Source organism: Vicugna pacos, chromosome 6 (genome assembly GCF_048564905.1).
Source record: "Vicugna pacos chromosome 6, VicPac4, whole genome shotgun sequence".
NCBI lineage: Eukaryota > Metazoa > Chordata > Mammalia > Artiodactyla > Camelidae > Vicugna > Vicugna pacos.
In genome coordinates this window covers 73471602-73489805 of record NC_132992.1, presented here as the reverse complement: position 1 = coordinate 73489805, position 18204 = coordinate 73471602, and the positions used below count along the sequence as shown (strand labels likewise).

Sequence of the window (18204 nt, the reverse complement as noted above, 5' to 3'; positions counted from 1 at the left end):
ACATGAATGAATGAACTCATTATTTTTGAACTCCAAGTTTAATCGGCTGGAAGATGCAAAAGTCTGATGAAAAGACAAAATATTTGATTGAATGTGAAAATAGTTACACCAAAAAAAAAAAAAAACTAAAAAATAAGAACAAAGTGGCCTTGCATTTAGTCAAAGCAATATGGCATAGCAGGTGCCTAAATACTAGGTTTCTTTGGGCTAATATTTGAGTGTTTACCAAGCACCAGGCATCTTATTATGTTGAAACATAAGAAACTGTCAACATTTGACCCTTTTGACCCCAAAATGGCAACTTCATATAGTTCACCCTAAATCCTTAATTTAGATTCATATTTACTCCTCACACCTGTGAGGTAAGTACCCCCATCCCCTTCCCCCACCCCCACTCTCCATGCATCTTTACAGATGACAAAAGCACAGAGAGGTCAAAGAGCTTGTCCAATAATATCACCTTCTTAGTAAGACAGTAGAAGCAGGGTTCAAACCCCTGTAGTAATCCCTGTGATGCACTATTCAAAACACTGCAGAGTCCCAGGCGGTGCTATTGCGGATAGAAGTAGTGTCTCAGAACTTTGTGAAGTTTTCTAAGAGTTTCATTCTGGCTAAACCCAGATCCCAAATTTTATCCTGTGGCAGGGTTTCTGTCCATCCTTCCCAGCACCTCCAGGGATCCTTGTCTCTGTATGGAAACCAGACAGCCTTGGTGCGCCACTAAATGGCCCCTGGGTAGGCATCTTCCTAATGCCTTCTGACTGTTCCTCACCAACCTGTCCAAACCCCACCCCACCCCACCTGCCCTATGTCACAGCGTTCGCATTCCCTAACAGACCCCAACCAGGCCACTAAAATCATCACTGCCAGTCAGAATTCCTGATTGTTATCATAAGCTGAGGTTTTTAATCTCATGACTCGCATGCCCTACAAAAGAGGATCCCTGCACGAGTGTCTCGCTGGACGAAGTGAGTGGTCCCACTGTTTCATCCAGGATGGAGCGAGGTGACACCCAGTGGCACGGCAGGATCTTCTGACCACTCCTTCAAATGTGGCTTGCTTCTGTCCTTCTGGGACTTCATACTCACATCTGAGTCTTAACTCTCCTGGTTTTTGAAGTGCTCTGAGAACACCTGAGGAAATTGGGTGCCAAGTGGCAGGTGTTCCTCAGGTCTTTACGTCCCGCATGGGAGCTGGAAGAGCCTTGGTGGGAGTTACCTCCAGGTCTTCTTCCCCAAGCCAATCTACCTCGGTGCACAAAAAACATTTGCCCAGGATCTGAAGGCTCCCGCGTTGGGCTGCGTCGCGTCCCTCGCCCGCGAGGCCCTGGCGGTCCGTGAGTCCCCAGCGTCGCCCTCGGAGCGGCCGCGGGGAGAGCGACCCCGCAGGAGTCGCGGCGCAGGACTGGAGAGCGCCGGCCAGCGGGCTGCGACTTCCCCCCCCGAACAGGAATTCGCTTGGGGCTGTGACGGCGACAGCGGCGAGGACTGAGGGCGGGGAGGCGGCCAGATCAAAGTGAGCTGCCCGCTGGGCCAAAACTTGTCCCGGAGCGCGAGGGGCCGCCCCTCCGGGGAGGGCGGGGGATATCCCCGGCGCTGACCCCGAAAGCAGCGCGGGCCTTCACGCCCCGCAGGAGCCGGAGGGAGCGGCGAGCCGCGCGCCCCCGCCCCGCGCGCCGCCGCGGCCGCCCGGGCTTCCCTCCCGAACCCCGCGCGCTGGCGCGGCCAGGCCTGCGCCGCGGTCCCGGCTCTCCCGCCCCCGGAGCAGGCGAGGCCGAGAGCCAACAGACTCTTCGGAGCGGGCCGGGAGGGGCGAAGGCTCCGGGCAGAGCAGCCTCGAGAGGGAGACGATGCCTCGACTCCCCGACCGCGCCGCGCTCCTCCTCGGCGTGGTGCTGCTGACGGCGCTGCTGGCCGCGGTGCGAGGGCTCCCCCTGCGGAAGCCGCGGGGACCCGGGCCCCGACCCCGGAGCCACGCGAGGCTGGCGGAGGTGAGAGGCGGGGCGCGGGGCTGCGGCGCGCTCGGTCTATGCTCCCCGGGACCCCGCTCTGGCCGCGAGGGGAGCGGCGCCGGGACGCGAGCAGCGGCCCCCAGTTGCGAGGGCAGGGCCAGCCTGGACGTCCTGGGGCACCGGGCAGTGGCCAGGTGCGCGGGACCTGCGGGAGCCCCCACTGCCCGGCTGTGCAGCCGGCCGGCCTGGGGAGGAACCTCACTTGTGTGAAGTTCACTTCTGGGATGAGTGAGGTGCATAGGCACCCTGGAACCTCCGGGCTTCCTCTCCCTCGCTCTGAGAGAAACTCCCCTGCAGCCATGCGGTCCAGGTGCGCGCTCGGAGAGGAGTCCTCCAAGGGGAAGGTGGGTGAGGGCCCCGGACCTTTGGGGGCTGGCGAGTGGGAGTTGCTGAGGTTTGAAAAGTCGAGGGACCCACAGGTGCAGCCTCTTCAATCAAATTTGTATTTGAGGATTTGAGTTCTTTGAGGTGTGAACTGAGACAACGTGAAGCACCAAGTGGGGGGCCTCCACCAACTTGCTGGGTGGGAGTGGTCGGCGAGGGCCGTATCATTACGTACTTGGACAAGCAGAAGAGATCGGTAAGAGATAGAGGAGCACTTTCTGGGTGGGCTGTGTGGGGGCCTTTGGATGCGACTGAAGATAGAGGAGTGAAATGGAAGAGTAGTTTAGACATGGGAAATCACTGTCTATCAAAACCGGCATCTCCCATCACCAGGGGTCAACAGTCCAGCCGTTCCGTCCTGGACTGCAGTGGATGTTCATCCTCATGTGGACAAAACCCTCCAGACTTGTTCCAGGGTTTGTAGGAGCAGGCCTGTGTAATAGAGGATCCTGGCCCCTCCCGTGCACTGAGCAATTCTAGGAGGAGGTCAGAATGGTTCTTCTCATTTTCCAGAGGAGGACACTCAGCGGCCCAGGTGGGTGCAGGAGAGCAGTGAAATGAGAGCCGGAGCTTGGCACCCTGTTAGTGCCCAGGCTGCTAAGGCCCTCCAGAGGCAATGGAAAGAAAGGACCCCGGCCCCCAGCCCCTCCACCCTCCCACCCCTGCCCAACTGCACTTTAGGGGGCCTCTGTGGATGTACTATCTATTCATGTATTGTGGCCCTTTGGAGTGTTGCAAACCTTTGTAATACTTAGATTTTTTGCCCCCTCCCCCGAGATCTAATTGTTGCCCCTGTTGGGAGTACTTCCTGTGGACCAGGTTTCTTTCCCTCTACACTGCTGTCATTAGGTTGCACCGTTCTTTGTTGCGCGTTGTAGCGTTGTAGGATGTTGAGTGGCATCCCTGGCCTCTGTCCACTAGATGCCTGCAGCACCCACTCCCCCACAGAGCCAGACATTATCCTCTAGGGGATAGCACCCCCTTCCCCCCGTTGTTGGGAACCACTGCTGAAGACAAATCCAGAGGAACTGAACATTCTCTGGCCAGTCCCACCTCCTCGGTGGAGATGACAGTGGTAATAAAATTAATTAATTGCATTGGCATTTTTTCCCTACTCATTTGGCATAAATATTTTACACTCTAGTACTACTGCTTTGTATTGTAATTATTTTTAGTATGTTTGCCAGATCTTCCCCCAAGACCAGTCTAGAGAATGAGTTATTTCAGATCCAAAGTCACATCCCCAGCCCTAGGGTAGAGCTGGCAGAGCCCTCAAAATCATGTTGGAGTAAATGAGTGCCATGGAGAAAAGCAGAGCTTGGAGCCCAGGGCCTGGGGTTCTGGTCCCAGTGGGTAATTAACTCATGTGTGACTCACCTTACATGATTTCCTGACATTTGAAATGAGGGACTAAGTCATCTCATGATCCCATCCAGCTCAAACATTGTTTCCCGAGTCTGAATGATATGTGCTAAAGCAGTTACACATCCAAGGTGTGAGTTGAGGCATCACGGTGAGAAAGGACAGACTGCTGTTCCAGGGCGTTGGTGATGTGTCAGAAATAACTGACCAGCCTGGACCCCAAGGGGTAGGATGACTGCAGGGAAGCGAGCATCCCCTGGGCCTTGCAGACTCAGTTCAATACTGAGTGATGCTATTGTGATGTTATTTCATTGTCAACCATTCTGACTGGGGCATTATTCCAACTTTTCAGATGAAAAAAATCGAGGACAGAGACATTAAGCCTAGCTGGGATTGGGAGCCAGATCTGTCATTTCAAGAGCTACACTGGGGACCTTATGGTCCATCTTTGCATGTCATGCCCCAACCCTTCTTATCCAAAGTCTTGAAAAGTCTTGAAATCATTAGTATCGTGAACAAAATGTACCACCCCCTCTCCGGGTAGGCCTGTTGCTGAGCCTTAGTTCACCCCCGCAGCTGAATGGGAATAAGAGAACCCGCTTTGTCGGGTGGCATGTGGGGCAAGAAAGCACTGCACATGTGGGTGGGCTTGGCACACAACTGGTTAAGTTCTGGACAAGCAGAGACTGACACAGCTCTGCCTGGCGTATCTTCTGTTCTAGCTAGGATTGGAACACCACCCAAACAGCCACAGTGTCTGTCATTTTTTCTTTGTCTTGTTATCCTCATTTTAGGGACGAGGGAACTAACAGTGGGTAGGGGAGAGGGGAATTGGGGACTGGCAGCCACAAGAGGGTGATGAAGGTTAGAATTAGGCAAGAGACAGGAACTGACAGAGGGCAGCTCTGCGGCTGCCAGGACTGACCCACATGAAGGATTCCCCTCAGGGCAGAGCTGGGGGAGTTCATGCTGTGGTGGCAGGGACTGAATTGAATGGAAGGAAGTACTTGGTGAGCATACGGGCTGAGATGAAGGGCTAAACACAGAAGGAGCTTCCAAGCCCCGGCCCGTGTCATGCACACGGTAGGGGTACTTAGCACTTTAGTCCTGGTCCATCCTCCAGCCAGTTGCCTGGCAGCAGGGCCTGTACTACAGGAGGGGCATGGTGGGTTGAAAAGTCTCACCTGCCAGATGGGTGGCACCAAGAAGCAGGTATTTTCCTGATGGTTGGCCTTCTTTGGTTGGGATCTTTCTAGCCTAAACAATGAGTAAGTGACAGAAGGGGCACTGGAACCCAGGTTTGTGAGATGCCGTACCTGTGGCCTTGCCCTCCGCTGCCTCCTGGGAGGCGGGCACCTCCCCAGACCTTGACTATGACCATCTTCTCCCTCCAGAACATTCTTCTCACTCTGAGAGGTTGGAACCACTGGATGGCTGGTTGCAGGAGAAAGGGAAGGACAGGAGCAGGAGGCCTGGAGACTGGGCTGTTCCGTGGTCCCAGGCAAGTCTCAGCCTCACTGGATCTCCATCTCCTAATCTCGTTCCTGCCCTTCTCACCTCACTTGGTTGTTATGAGGATCAAAGGAAGGTTGGATATGAAAAGTAGAACATCCCATCCTAGTGTTTTGTTCATCCAACACATACAGCCCCCCAGGGTGGCAGGCAGAAAACCAGAAGGTGCAGCCCCTGCCTGGAATTCGCAAAGCACGAGTATTAAGAGCACAGAGCCTCCAGCCAGAGCATCTGCCTCAAAAACCTGCTCTGCCAGCCCCCCTGTGTGGCCCCAAGCAAGTTACTTCACCTCTCTGTTCCTTGGCTGCTTTACCCAGGAAGTGAGGATGATGTTAGTGACCTGCCCAAAGTGTTGTTGTGAGGATTCAGTGGGTCAGTACATATAGGGTGCCCAGCAGCCCTGGCTACATAGTTCGTGAGGCCCAGTGCACAGGGAAAATGTGGGATCTCTAAGCATTTCAAGATGGGAAGAGCAGAGCCATAAACCCGAAGCAGGGCCCTGTGCAACACAGGTCACACAGCATGAAGCCTGCCATGGTGCTTGGGGGGCGGGCTCTGAGGTCTCCCGTGGGTTCCAGGGTGGGCTGGGTTAGAACAGCCCACACCAGTGAGGAGGCTGACGTGCTGTTGAATGCTGGGTCTCCAGCACGTCTCAGGGAGCTGAGGTGATTGTGCGAGCAGCCTGGTTGTGTGGATGCGCCTGGGCCTGCAGAAAGGGGCTGCGGGGAGGGGAAGTGCTGGGCTGCACCTGGCAACTGGATTTCATTATCCAGAACAAGTTCCTGACCCCAGAGAGGAGCCAGAGAGGAGAAGGGAGAGTGAGGGGACTGTGAGGGGAGCCGAAACAAGTTATCAAGCCAGGCTCGTGCAACGCAGTAAGGGTTTCTGGGTGGGGGGGGGGCTCTTGTGTTAACTGGAAACACATGGGTCAGGGCTGCCCGGCCAAGCCTGGGAGAGTATGCATGGGCTCGTGATGTGTGTGTGAGATAGAGAGCGAATGAATGGTAGGGTATAGATCTTCGTGTATATGTATACATCTCATGCCTATCTGGGCAACGACACCATCCCCCAAAAGAATGGAGTTGTGTATCTGTACACACGTGAAACTCCGCAGGTGAGCATAACATGGGTGGGAGGTGGCCCTGTGGGATAGGGCAGGTGTTCTTAAACAGGCCAGCGCCTCAGAATTTGCTTCCAAACACGATGGAAATATACCACCCAGAAATCCTGCATCAGCGTGGTCAGGGAAAGGGATCTTCAGACAAAGTAAGATGTAAAGAACTAACACCATGCCTGCCAAGAGAGGTTCTCTGGGAGAACCATCTACCACCACCTCTAGGTAACATTCGCTGCACGCCTGCCATGTGCCAGGCGCCGTTCTAACTCAACAGCCCTTCAAGACAGGGACTGTCAGCCATTTCCCTAATGTAACCAGGAGAAATTAAGGCAGATTAAGTAAATTGCCCAAGGCCACACAGCCAGTAAGTGTACAGGTTGGGGTTTGAACCCAGGCGAAGTGGCCTCCAGCCTGCACTCATTACCAGCACGTTGAGGGGCCAGGAAGAAGATGAAAGCGGAAGTGGTTCGTGATCGCAGAGGTGTTTGCACTTGAGGAGCGATTGGCCTGTCTGCGCATGCGTGAGTGCACTGACGCCAGGGCGTTGAGATCCGGCAGAGCTGAGTTTGAACCCGAGCTCCGGTAGTGTAACCTGTGAGACCTTGGGTAAAAACCTTACCCTCTCTGAGCCTCCATAGCTCATAGTTATAGGGATAGTCACACTACCCCGTCAGCGATGCTGGTATTCATTTAATCACCAGCAATGATTTATCGAGCGCCTACTGTGTACTAGGCACTGTGCTAGGCATTGGATACTGCATGAACAAAACAGAGGAACATTTCTACCTGCAGGGAGCTTACACTATGGCTGGATTAAGTATCAGAAGGTACGTAAAGGGCTTTGCCCAGACCTGCTTGGGAAGATGTGCTCAGACAACACTTGCAGGTCAGGGCTCTGGGTGCTTTGCCCACATCCTCACAGGCCTTCCTTCCAGCTGCCAGCGTCCAGTTGCCTGAGGGCTTTCACTAGCACTAGGGACTGCTTTGAGCCTAACATGGCAAGACTGAAGTGCCCGAAGGGTAAATCCTCTCCCCAGCCTACCCTCCCACAGCCAGTGACTGGTGGGATAATGAGGTGCCCACTAGGATGCATGCCAGTTGTCTACCGGGGTCACTGGATTCATGGGGCATTCTTTACGAGCTGCCTCCCTTCCCTGCTGGTATCTCCAAAGGAACCACATGTCCTTGAATCTTTGTCTCAGGGCTGGCTTCTCAGGGAACCCAAACTAAGACCAGCTATCCTCCTCCACTCCTGGAAGTTCCCCCAGGGCTGACGCACAGGGCAGGGGGCTCCCAGAGAGGAAGGGTATGTGTAGCTGTGACGTTTAGCCAGAACTTTCTATGGCCTCATTCATTGTCTGGTTCCACTGGGCATCAGGGATTGGAGAGGTTGTGGAGGGCTGGAAACAGACACTCTGTACATCTGCTGGGTACCAGCTCTTTCCCACTACTGTTTCCATTTTACCGATGAGGACACTCACAGAGGTTACGTCCTCTGCCAGGGTCCCACAGGTCAGAAGCCAGGCTAACATTCAGATTCAGACCCAGGCAGCCTGTCTAGAGCAGGATTTCTTAACTGCAGGACTATTGACATTATAGGCTGGGTAATCCTTGCTGTGAGGACTGTGTTATGTATTGTAGGATCTCTGGCCTCTACCCGCTAGAAGCCAGTAGCAACCAGTCCAGCTGTGACAACCACAAATGTCACTGCCAAATGTCTTCTCTCCTGCTGCCCCAAGTCTGCCTGTCTCTGTGCCCCAGAGGTCACAGGGACAGTTAGGGCTTCTGTGGAATTGTGGGTGGGAACTGCCAGGAGGACAGCATCTAGGGATGCTCCAGGCCTCCAAGACTGGTCAGCGAAGGGTTTGGGTTGTGCCGTCACTTACCTACCCATCCTTGGCTCATCCACGCCGGCCATCTAACCAGAACACTTTGACTCAGCAAGAGACTCCCAGCCCAGGATGAGATGGGCCCATGGTTGCCCTGGGACCAGGAGTTTAGTGCAGAAACCTTGGAGCCAGGCATCTGGGGACCCCAGAAGGAGGGAGTCAAAGGGATGAGACATGAGAAACAAGACTGATTCAGCCCCTGATCTGTGAAGTAGACTCTCAGCGCTCTCAGCTGCAGTGCTACAGCATGATGGTTAGGAGCGTGGGCTCTGGCCCCGGCTGCCTGGTTCAAATCCTGGTTCAACCACTAAACGTCTGGGTGACCACAGGCAAGTTACTTGCTCTTTCTGTGCCTTAGTTTTCATTATCAAAGTGGAGATGACAGCTAGCACTTACCTCTGAGGGTTGTTGGGAGGATGAAACAAGTGATTAAGTGTTTAGAACAGTGCCTGGCACACAGTCGATGCTGTAGAAGGGTTTGATAAATAAAACTGACCGTTCTTCCAGGTAGGAATTATTATCCTTATTTTGCAGAAGGGAAATTATCAAATTTAAGAGATAGTATGAGGGAGAGCTGGGATTTGAACCCAAGCTGATCTGACTCTCCAGACCCACGTTTTTCCGCCATACCAAGGGCCCCAGATATGAGGAGGTAGGGTGAAGGCTGTGGCCTGGATGAGGCAGGGTCCACAGGCTCCTGACCCTTGAACTCACAAAGTGGCTCTGGGCAGTGCACTTTCTGCCCTGCCTGGGCAATGGCTACAGCCTGGAGGTGGGTGCTGAGCCCCCAGGTCTCTGCTGTCTGAGCGGTGAGGGCTGGAGCAGGAGTCAGAGACATCTAGCACCTGCCTCACACTTATCATTTGAGCTGAAGCAAGGACAGGCCTGGTGTGACCTTGTGGCACTGGCCGGCAGAGGGAATTAATTGGCAGCCAGCCGTATAAGCAGCCTGGAATAGGAAAAGGGGCTGGGCCCTAAGTGGGCAGGCAGAGGAAGACACCTATGGTTAAGGATGCCAAGAAACACAGCCCCCATATGGATGGCTTGGGAAGGAAGGCCAGGGGGCCAGGGAGCGTGCTGAGGGCAAGGGCCCAGGCCTGCTACCCACTCCCCTGCAGGCCTTCCTGCCCTGACTTGAGAGGGCCCGGGCGTCTGTTCTCTGACAAGGGCCCTGGATTCTGAGGCAGGTGTTTGCAAACTGTACTTTGGAACCACTACCTGAAACCTCTCGCTTTCCCCTCTGGGCCTCTATTTCTTCATCTGTAAAATGAGGAGGTTGGATTATGGTTCTTCCATGGGTAGAGACCTGATTTTAACCCTCCTTCTCATGCCTCACCTTGGCATCATTTGTCCAAGGGCTTTGTGGACACAGTCCACCCTCTGAGGTGCTTGTTAGAGCAGACGTGTTTGGATACACGGTTACAAGGTAAGTTTGTGACCCTGTCTGACCCCAGGGCTCCTAAATCCCTGGCTCCCTGCCAGCCTTTTCCAGGTCTACATGGGGTGAGGCCTAACCCCAGGCACCCCTCCCTCCCCTTCTCTCTCCCTCAGGTCTCACCCTCCCCAGATCCCAGCTCAACAAGAGGAGAAGAAGGGACACCACTGCTCCCCAGAGCCCGCCTCCAGGCAGGGCCCCGCCGACACAGGCGCCGGGCTCTCACTGAGCCAGTGGCCCTGACCGTGCACGAGCCCCCTGCACCCAGGGCCCTGGAGAATGCTCCCTTACTGCTGGAGCTGCAAAAGCTGCCGGGACTGGCCAACACAGACTTGAGTGCCCCAAACCCCAATATCCAGGTGAGAGCTACAGGGGGCTGTGGGCTCAGTGGACCCCTGGAGAGGAGCTGGGCTGAACAGTTCAGCTCTGAGGTCAGGCATCCTGTCCTGTATTCCTTGGAGGGCAGGGGTCCTGTGTGGGTCAGAGATGGTGACTCCCTATGCCCCTCCTGTGGAGTAGTGAGAGGAGTACGTGCCCTCCACTTTCCAGCTGCAGAACGTGAGCAAGTCACGTGGCTCTGTGAGCCTCTGTTTCCTGGGCCATAGCGTGAGGCACACAGTACCCACCTGCCAGGGCTGTCACGAGGATCAAACGAGCAGAGAATGTTTCTTCAGCTGCAGGGGATACTTGGAAGAAGCTGGGGTGGGGACTAATGGAAAGCCTGCAGGTCTGATCCCTGCCAGACCCACCCCTGACTGCAGGCACGTAAAGAAGAATGAGGTGGGCTGGTGGAATGGGGGCCTGCCCACCAGAGGGGCTTTATGGGAGACAAAACTAGGGGGACCAGTAGAATTCTAGTTTATATACTCCATTGCCAGTCCTGATCCCTAAAGATAATAATTCTGCATGTGTATACCATCTACAGCTTACAAAACCCTTTCATCAAAAGAGAAAAAAAGGCCACCAAAGTATAAAAGATATAACTGTCTAAAATTGTTTAAAAGTGTATGTGTATATATATGTGTGTATGTCTATATATATTATATATATGTAAACTTGGAAGATTAATCAAGATGTTATCTGTCAGAGATGAAATATGGGTGATTCCCATTTTCTTCTTTATATTTTGCTGGTTCTCCCCTCCACCCCAGATTTTGTTCAGTGACCTTTGGCTTTGTGACAGCCAAAAATGTTTTTAAAGTTCATTTTTACATAAATGATTTCATGTTACCTATTTCCTGTCTACTATGTGCTGAACGAAACCCGCTCACCCCCTATACCAGGGCTGTTGTGAGGATTTGCTATCATTTGGTCTCATTTACCATCACTACAACGAGGAAATGGAGGCTCAGGGATGTTAGTGGGCCCGGAAGCTGGGCAGCCTGTGGGCAGGTGGAGTCAGAATTCAAACCCAGCTTCACTTTAACTAGTGGGTCTCCACCCTGGCACATGTTAGAACCACCACACCTAGCCCTACCTCCCACCAGTTAAAGCCGTGTCTGGGGTGGGGTCAGGGAGTCAGGAATCTCCAGGAGATTCTGATTCGTAACCAGGTCTTAGGCTGGGACCCCAGGTGCCCTGGGAGGCCAAGAAGGTTGGCCAAGAGGATGGATAGGTTTAGAGAAAAAGCTGGGCCTCCTGCCCCAACACTTGTCATCTCCCCTCTCCTTGGAGTCCAGCTCTGAGCTCTCCTTCACTGGCGAGCCTGTGTCTGTCCCTCTGCAGGTGACCATTGAGGTGGTGGAGGACCCCCAGGCTGAGGTGGAGATGGACCTGATGGCCGAGCCCAGCAACCGCTGGCCCCAGGGCGCCCCCAGCTGGCTGCCCGCCAAGGAGTTCTTCTGGCCTCTATTCTGGGGCTACCTGGAGGGCGAGGATGGGAGGACAGGCCTCACGGGCAAAGCCCCAGGGGAGGAGGAAGAAGAGGAGGAGGAAGATTACCCTCTTGAGTACAGTGAGAGCGAGGACCAGGAGGACAACGATGAGGAAGATGATGACTATGAGGAGCCTGGGTTCAGTGGGACCACTGGAGGCTGGGGGCAGGACTGGCTGGCCCCTGGGGACTGGACCTTCAAGGAGCCCGCCAGCTACGGTGAGCACCCCCTTCTTAGCATCCCCAGCTGATGCCCCTGGAGTGGAAATGGGGGTGAGGGAGAAGGGTCAAGGCATTCCAGGCAGGGGCAGCTGGGGAGGTCAGGCGCTTAGGCCTGTACAAACACCATCATCAGCTGAATAGTAATGGCACCCACAGCTTACAAAGTGCTGCGTTTTTTTTTTTTCAAATCTTTGACTCTCACAAGAGCCTTGAGATTCCCTAAGCAAAACAGACATTTGTTAATATTTTATATAGTCACAGATATGTATCAGAATATAGATATTCATATCTATATTTGTTTCCAGCAAATTAAGAAATTTTAGAAATTCCACCTCTCACAGTGGACCTCATTTTCAGACTGGGTGGGTTTGAATCCTGCCTGGCTCTGCTGCCTACCAGCAGAGTGACCTTGGGCAAGTTACTTAAGCTCTCTGTGCCTCAGTTCCTTCCTCTATAAAATAGAGATGGGCACAACCCTTATTACATAGGATTGGGTATAAAGTGCCAGTAGACAGTAAATAAAGTATTGGCTATTTTCACTTTTAATTTTAGAAAACAGTAACAGTGCAGACTGTCCAGAAAGTATCACCCAAAGCCTGTCCCCGCCATGACAGGCATTCTTATTTTTATGTATTGCAGTTCCGGTTTTTCCTGGGTGCAGACGTGTTTCACAAGTTACAGCAGTTCTCTCCAGAGCTCTGTTGTCTCATCACTGATTCAGACTAAGTCGTAGCAGGCTTCCCCCATGTCACCAAAGTCATGTAAGCTTACAGGCAGAATTTTCATGACTTTCAGCTTTTCTGCCCGTGATTTTCCTTAAACACTTGGTGCCCGCCTGCTCAGGCCTGCCTGGGAAGCAAGGAGAGAGCTGAGTGTGTGTGTCAGTACTTTGGGGGTTCCACAGAGAGCCCTGGGCCTCAGCCCTGAATAGCCAGAGGGCTGTGGGTGCAGTCATGGTGTATTTCAGGTCCCTCAGAGCAGGACTGGGTAGTTAACGTGGGCAGCAGGGACATTCTTTAATACTTCCAGTGCCAGAGAAGTATTGTCACCCTTGGTTTTGATTGACATAAAAACTGTAGCTCAGAGAGGTAAGGGGACTTGCCCAAGATCCCACCTACAGTGGTCAGGTGGTCTCCAGATATCTTTTCCTCTTCATTGCTGTTAGGGCACAGAGTGGGTGGCTGAGGGCTGTGCTGTCTCTGTAGGGCCACCTCCTGCATTTGCCCGGGTGTTCACTGCACAAGGGGACCCAGCTGAGCAGGCGAGTGGGGCTGAAATCCAGCCCATGCTCTGTTCACTAGGGGAGTCCTGGCTCAGGCTGCATCCTCCCAAGGAAGGGGTGTCTTTTGCTTATTCGCACCAATACACCCTGTGGGCTTTGCTCACTCACCCCTGGCCCCCTGCCTTGACCCAGACTATGAGCTTCAAGAGGAGTGGAGCCCCTGGTCTCCCTGCAGTGGGAGCTGCGGCGGCGGCAGCCAGCGGAGGACTCGGCCCTGTGGCTACGCCTGCACTGCCACCGAGTCCCGTGCCTGCGACCTGCCCCCCTGTCCTGGTGAGACGAGCCCCAGCTCCTGCACAGGGAGTGGCTTACATGCTGGGCTTGGTCCCCTGGGAGTGTGGGCATGTGCACCTTGTACGAGGGGTGGGGTGGGGAGAGGGGAGGCAGGAAGCTCACACATGGTGGTCCTTGTCCCAGGCCTGTCCCAGATGCCGTGGGCACCGAGAGCCTGGTAAGGGCTGGGTCTCCCCATTGGGAGCACACAGGTGCCCTGCGGTGCCACCAGCCCGGCCTCCTCTCTTCCCAAAGGCACCGAGGACGAGGACCCCTTGGGCTTCCCCAGTGAGAGGTGGCAGCCCCTGGCCCACAATGCTACGGACATGCTCAGCCCAGGTCAGTGAAAACCTTTCGGGAGGGTGGAGCTTCACTGCACCGCCAGGAATCTTGCCTCCAGCCATCAAGGCAGAGAGTACATTTTTCAGCTGGAGGGCTAGCCTCCCCAGCAAGGGGAGCCTATCATTTCTGAGCACCCTCTGCCAGGCCCGTGGCCTTTCCCAGCCTAATATTCCTAATATTCCTGCTGGGAAGAAGGCCTTGATGGGAGCTGCAGGGCTCGGAAATTGTCAGGTGGGGCATTTGCATTTTCTCCCCAGCAGCAGGATGGGATAGGGACATTCTGGCTTCCACTCCCTGGTCCCTCTTGGAGGTTCCTGGCAGGCTCTGTCGGGGGAGCAGGTGCTGTCAAAAGTAGGTCAGGGTCCAGAGCTCCAGGGCTGCTCCTTCCAGAAGCTTGGAGCAGGCCATGCTTTCACCAGTATACTCCACATCTGTGTCTCTTGCTCTTACCTGCACCCCGCAAGGAGGCAGGCAGCAGCCGACAGCCCTGATGGCAGATGGGTCCCATGATCAACGCTGCAGAAGCTCCTGGAGCTGGTGTGGTACACCTGGCACCATGTGGGACAGGGGACTCCCAGTTGGCTAAGCCCAGTCCCTGCTCTCAAGGAGCTCAGGTCTTAGGGGGAAAGACACACAGGACCTACCTGAGTACAGCACGGCCAAGCAGGCCCCAAGGGTCTGGAGCAAAGAGGAAGGAGCAATTTGTTCTGTGTGGCCAGAGTCAGAAGCCACATTTCCCAAGGTAGGGAGGTGGCGGAGGGGAGGGCAGCATAGACAGAGGGGCCACAGGGGGCCCAGACAGACAGAGTGAGCCTGAGAAAGGCAAAGATAAGAACAAGACTGGGACAGTGGTTAAAACAGTGAAACACTTTCTTACCAGTAGGTTCAAACTACTGTCCCTGCCCCACAACTGGCCCAGCTCCTTCCCCAGAATCCCAGGGTCCTTCCTACCACCCAGCATCTAAAGGGAGCAGGCCTGGGTCAGCCGAGGGCCTCCAGGCCCCTCTTCCAGCCCCTTGGCCAACATCCGTGCTGAGCCACGGCTTCTTGCTTCAGGGTGCCTGGGTGGTGTGGTCGCCCTTACATGCTTCTGGCTCAGGTGTGTGTCCTTCTGCTCTGGCCCCTAAGGCCAGACCTCTGTGCCAGCTGGACCTTCTCCCTCCATGCACTGGCACTTGGCCTGCCCTCACCCCACCAAGGGGCTGACCAGGCCCCTTCCCACAACCCTGCCCTCTGCAGATGTGGACAGCTGTGAGAAGTGGCTGAACTGCAAGAGTGACTTCCTGGCCAAGTACCTGAGCCAGGTGCTGCAGGACCTGCCCAGCTGCCCGTGCGCCTACCCGCTGGAGGCCGTGTCCAGTGCCGTGAGCCTGCAGGACGAGCACCAGGGCCGCAGCTTCCGGTGGAGGGATGCCAGTGGCCCGCGAGAGCGCCTGGATGTGTACCAGCCGACGGCCCGCTTCTGCCTGCGCTCCCTGCTGTCCGTGGAAAGCAGCACGCTGGCCGCCCAGCACTGCTGCTACGACGCGGGCAGCCGGCTGCTGACCCGAGGCAAGGGTGCTGGCGCGCCCGACCTCGTCAGCACCGACTTCTCGCCTGAGCTGCACTTCAAGGTGGACACGCTGCCCTGGATCCTGTGTAAGGGGGACTGGAGCCGCTACCACGCTGTGCGGCCCCCCAACAATGGACGGGCCTGCGCTGACAACCCTCCCGAGGAGGAGTACCTGGCCCAGTTGCAGGAGGCTAAGGAGTACTAATGAGAGGCTGCTGTGCTGAAGAACTTTCCTTGCAGGCCCCTCCCCCTGCCTCTGCCTACACCTGGTGGGGCTGGTCCGGGGCCTCCAGCCCTCTGCCTTTGAACCTGAGGCAGGGAGGTCTGTGCCCCACCTGTCGGCGTGGGATTGGGGAGAAGGTTGAAGGTGTATAGGACCCAGGGTGAGAGAAGGGAGCTCAGTCCCCAAGGCCCTGGTGGGTGCCAGGCAATGTGTCTGTGGGGGCTCCCTCTCCTGCCTAGCCTGGCCACCCATTTTCCTCCCTCTCCCTGAGAGCTGGGCTCTTCTGCCCTGGCTCTGGGCACAGGTGTGAGTCGGGCTTTCCACACATATCCTGAGCCCTGGACCTGCGGTGAGTCACTCAGAGCCCAAGCCCCGAGGACCAGTCCTTTCATCCCACCTCACAGCTGCCCCTTGGCAGGCTGACAGCCAGGCCTGGGTCAGCAGCATCCCCTTAGCTCTGAATGGTCCCACGTGGCCTCTTGACCCACCTCCTGCCAGGCAGGTTATCCTCAGCTCCCAGCTGCCTTTTGGCGGAAACCACTTTAGGGCTAAAGGCCATCAGTGGGGCCACGTGTGGACAGACAGGCTGAGGAAGCCAAGACAAGGCAGGATCGGGGTAGGGGATGGGTCAACCAATTCCGATCCCTTTCTTTGTCCAGCCCACCTCTGTTCTGTCCAGGGCTGAGAGATGACACTGAATGGGCACAGCAGCCAGGCTTGGGCTGGGCTCAGAACCACTCAGGAAGATGTGTCGTGTGCGGGGTGAACTGGTAAATCAGTTCCCCGGGGGAGGGGAGTGGGAGGGGAGGGGCAGGGGAAACAGCCTCAATTTGTAGCATTTGGGCCATTCCCACTGAGGCCCACTTCAAGCTGCCAAGGTGATGTTGGGGAACGCACTGAGCTCAGAGTTGGGAAGAGACAAGAAAGTCAGCACCCAACATATTTCATGCCTCTTCCCTGCCTCCGTTAAATCTACCTCCAACCCCAACCCCCACACAACATGTCCTTGCCTTCTATGGGGTTACAGTGCTGATGTCCCCACTGTCTCTGTTCTCAAAAGCCTTCAAAAGGTAGGGGACTTCAGTCCTAGCCCCTTGACAGCTGCCCTGAAGCTCTCTGGGATCCTCAGCAATAAAGCACTTTATTTTCAAATTCTGTCTGATGAAGAATTTGGGGTCCCAGCAGAGCAGAGGCGCGTAGGGAGCCCTTGCTCAGAACCCTAGCCGAGCTCCTGTGGGTGGTGTTTGTGACTGCCTAACCTAGCTGAGCAGGTGCAGCTCCTGGGTTACAGAGGCTAGACTAAACAACAGTTTATCCTTACACTCATAAAGGGCTGCCTGGGAGGCAGGGAGGAGCTGGCAGGACTTCAGGGTCAAAGAGATAAATAACTTTGGTCAAAAAGATAAATCGCATTTACACCCAAGGAAGTGGCCCCACTTCCCTGAGTAACTTGCTGCAAGAGGAGTTGTCCAGAGGATTCCACCTATGAGATGACAGAGCGGGACCTGTATCCTGTCTTAGTTGATACCCTAACCAGACACTCCACTGTCACTCCTGGCATTTGAAGAAGTCAGAGACACACCAGGAGGCAGAATGAGACAAGGTGTGTTCAGAGCCACCACCTGGAGATGCTGAGAGCCAGATGTTTCCAATTACCATCACACCTACAGGTAAGTTTATCAGTCTCATCCCGGGACACAGTCTAACAATACTGGTGCAACTAGAATGTTACAGGGTCAGAGAGGGCAGGGTCTTAGGTCACTAGATGGGGGCCAAGTTCACTTTTCTGTCTCTTATCTGGGGAATTCAATACGGTTAGCACAGGCATGTTTTAATTATTTCTAGCAGAAACTTAAAAAAAAAAAAAAAGACAAGATAGAGGTATCCCAGAGTCTGTTTTCGCAGGAAACCATTAATTCCTCTATTTTCCAATATAGTTTACCTTGACACTGAGACACACTATATGTAATCTATACCTAATGCTTGTCTATTACCTAAACTGAACTTAGCCAGCCCCATTTTTAATCTCTAAGTGACATGCTAAGTTGCTACCATGTCAGGCCACATGAGTGAAAAGTAAAGAAAGCGGGGCTAGAAAGGAGCCTTGAAGGAGCTGGGGCATTGACCAGCTATAAAATGGTGTTTATTCAAACTGTACAAAGGAGAAAGAGACACTATGCAGGTGGCTGCAGGCTTAGGGAACACCTGTGTGTGAGGAGAAACATTTGTGGTGGGGTTGCTGACTCTATTAAAGGGAGAATTTTAGAAGCGGCCAGGGGCCCATGAAATCAGAGAGGACCCCTCCCTCTGCTCTGGTCCAGTGTTGATCATGACCCGACTCACCAGGCTGTTCTTCCTGTCCCAGACCCCAGCAGCCGTCCAGGGCCACGCATCCAGCACGACCACCACTGCTTTTTCTAACTTAGCTGCCCTGGCCACCCAGGATGGTTTTGTCCCATTTTCCCCATCTCTGGTTTACATCATAAAGGGTTGTAGGCCAGGCAAGACTGAGACTGAATTCTTACCAGGTTTAAAACAACCAAGAGTACAAACCCACCAGATCCTGCTAACCGCCCTTGTCTCTTGGAAGACAGGATGTTCCAGATCCTTTGTCTCATTATTCACAAAAGGGAACCAAATGTGCTGCTTTGGCTCCTCCAATTAGATCTTAACATGTTGGAGGGCTTCTCAAAAGCCAGTCCTGGTATCAGTATCACCTGGGATATT

At 54.5% G+C, this 18204-nt stretch overlaps 1 protein-coding gene across 2 annotated transcripts; it reads left to right on the top strand.

Moving 5' to 3' along the window:
- The first annotated feature begins 1549 nt into the window (after window positions 1-1549).
- ISM2 (isthmin 2) lies at window positions 1550-16236 on the top strand. Of its 2 annotated transcripts, XM_072963505.1 has the most exons (6): window positions 1550-1990; window positions 9827-10069; window positions 11436-11802; window positions 13220-13360; window positions 13616-13699; window positions 14942-16236. In XM_072963505.1, the coding sequence occupies exons 1-6, from the start codon at window positions 1850-1852 to the stop codon at window positions 15457-15459; spliced, it is 1494 nt and encodes a 497-aa protein (XP_072819606.1). In that variant the 5' UTR covers window positions 1550-1849; the 3' UTR covers window positions 15460-16236. The 2 variants fall into 2 exon arrangements, with proteins under 2 accessions (XP_072819606.1, XP_072819605.1); XM_072963504.1 differs by lacking the exons at window positions 13220-13360; window positions 13616-13699 and having other exon boundaries at window positions 1764-1990.
- Window positions 16237-18204: the final 1968 nt, after the last annotated feature.

What these genes read in the sequence shown, in the direction of transcription:
- ISM2 (XM_072963505.1), top strand. Translation starts at nt 1,850, where the DNA reads ATGCCTCGACTCCCCGACCGCGCCGCGCTCCTCCTCGGCGTGGTGCTG. An exon ending in CGACCTGCCCCCCTGTCCTG is followed by an intron (nt 13,361 to 13,615) that starts GTGAGACGAGCC and finishes CTCTTCCCAAAG; the next exon opens with GCACCGAGGACGAGGACCCC. An exon ending in TACGGACATGCTCAGCCCAG is followed by an intron (nt 13,700 to 14,941) that starts GTCAGTGAAAAC and finishes TGCCCTCTGCAG; the next exon opens with ATGTGGACAGCTGTGAGAAG.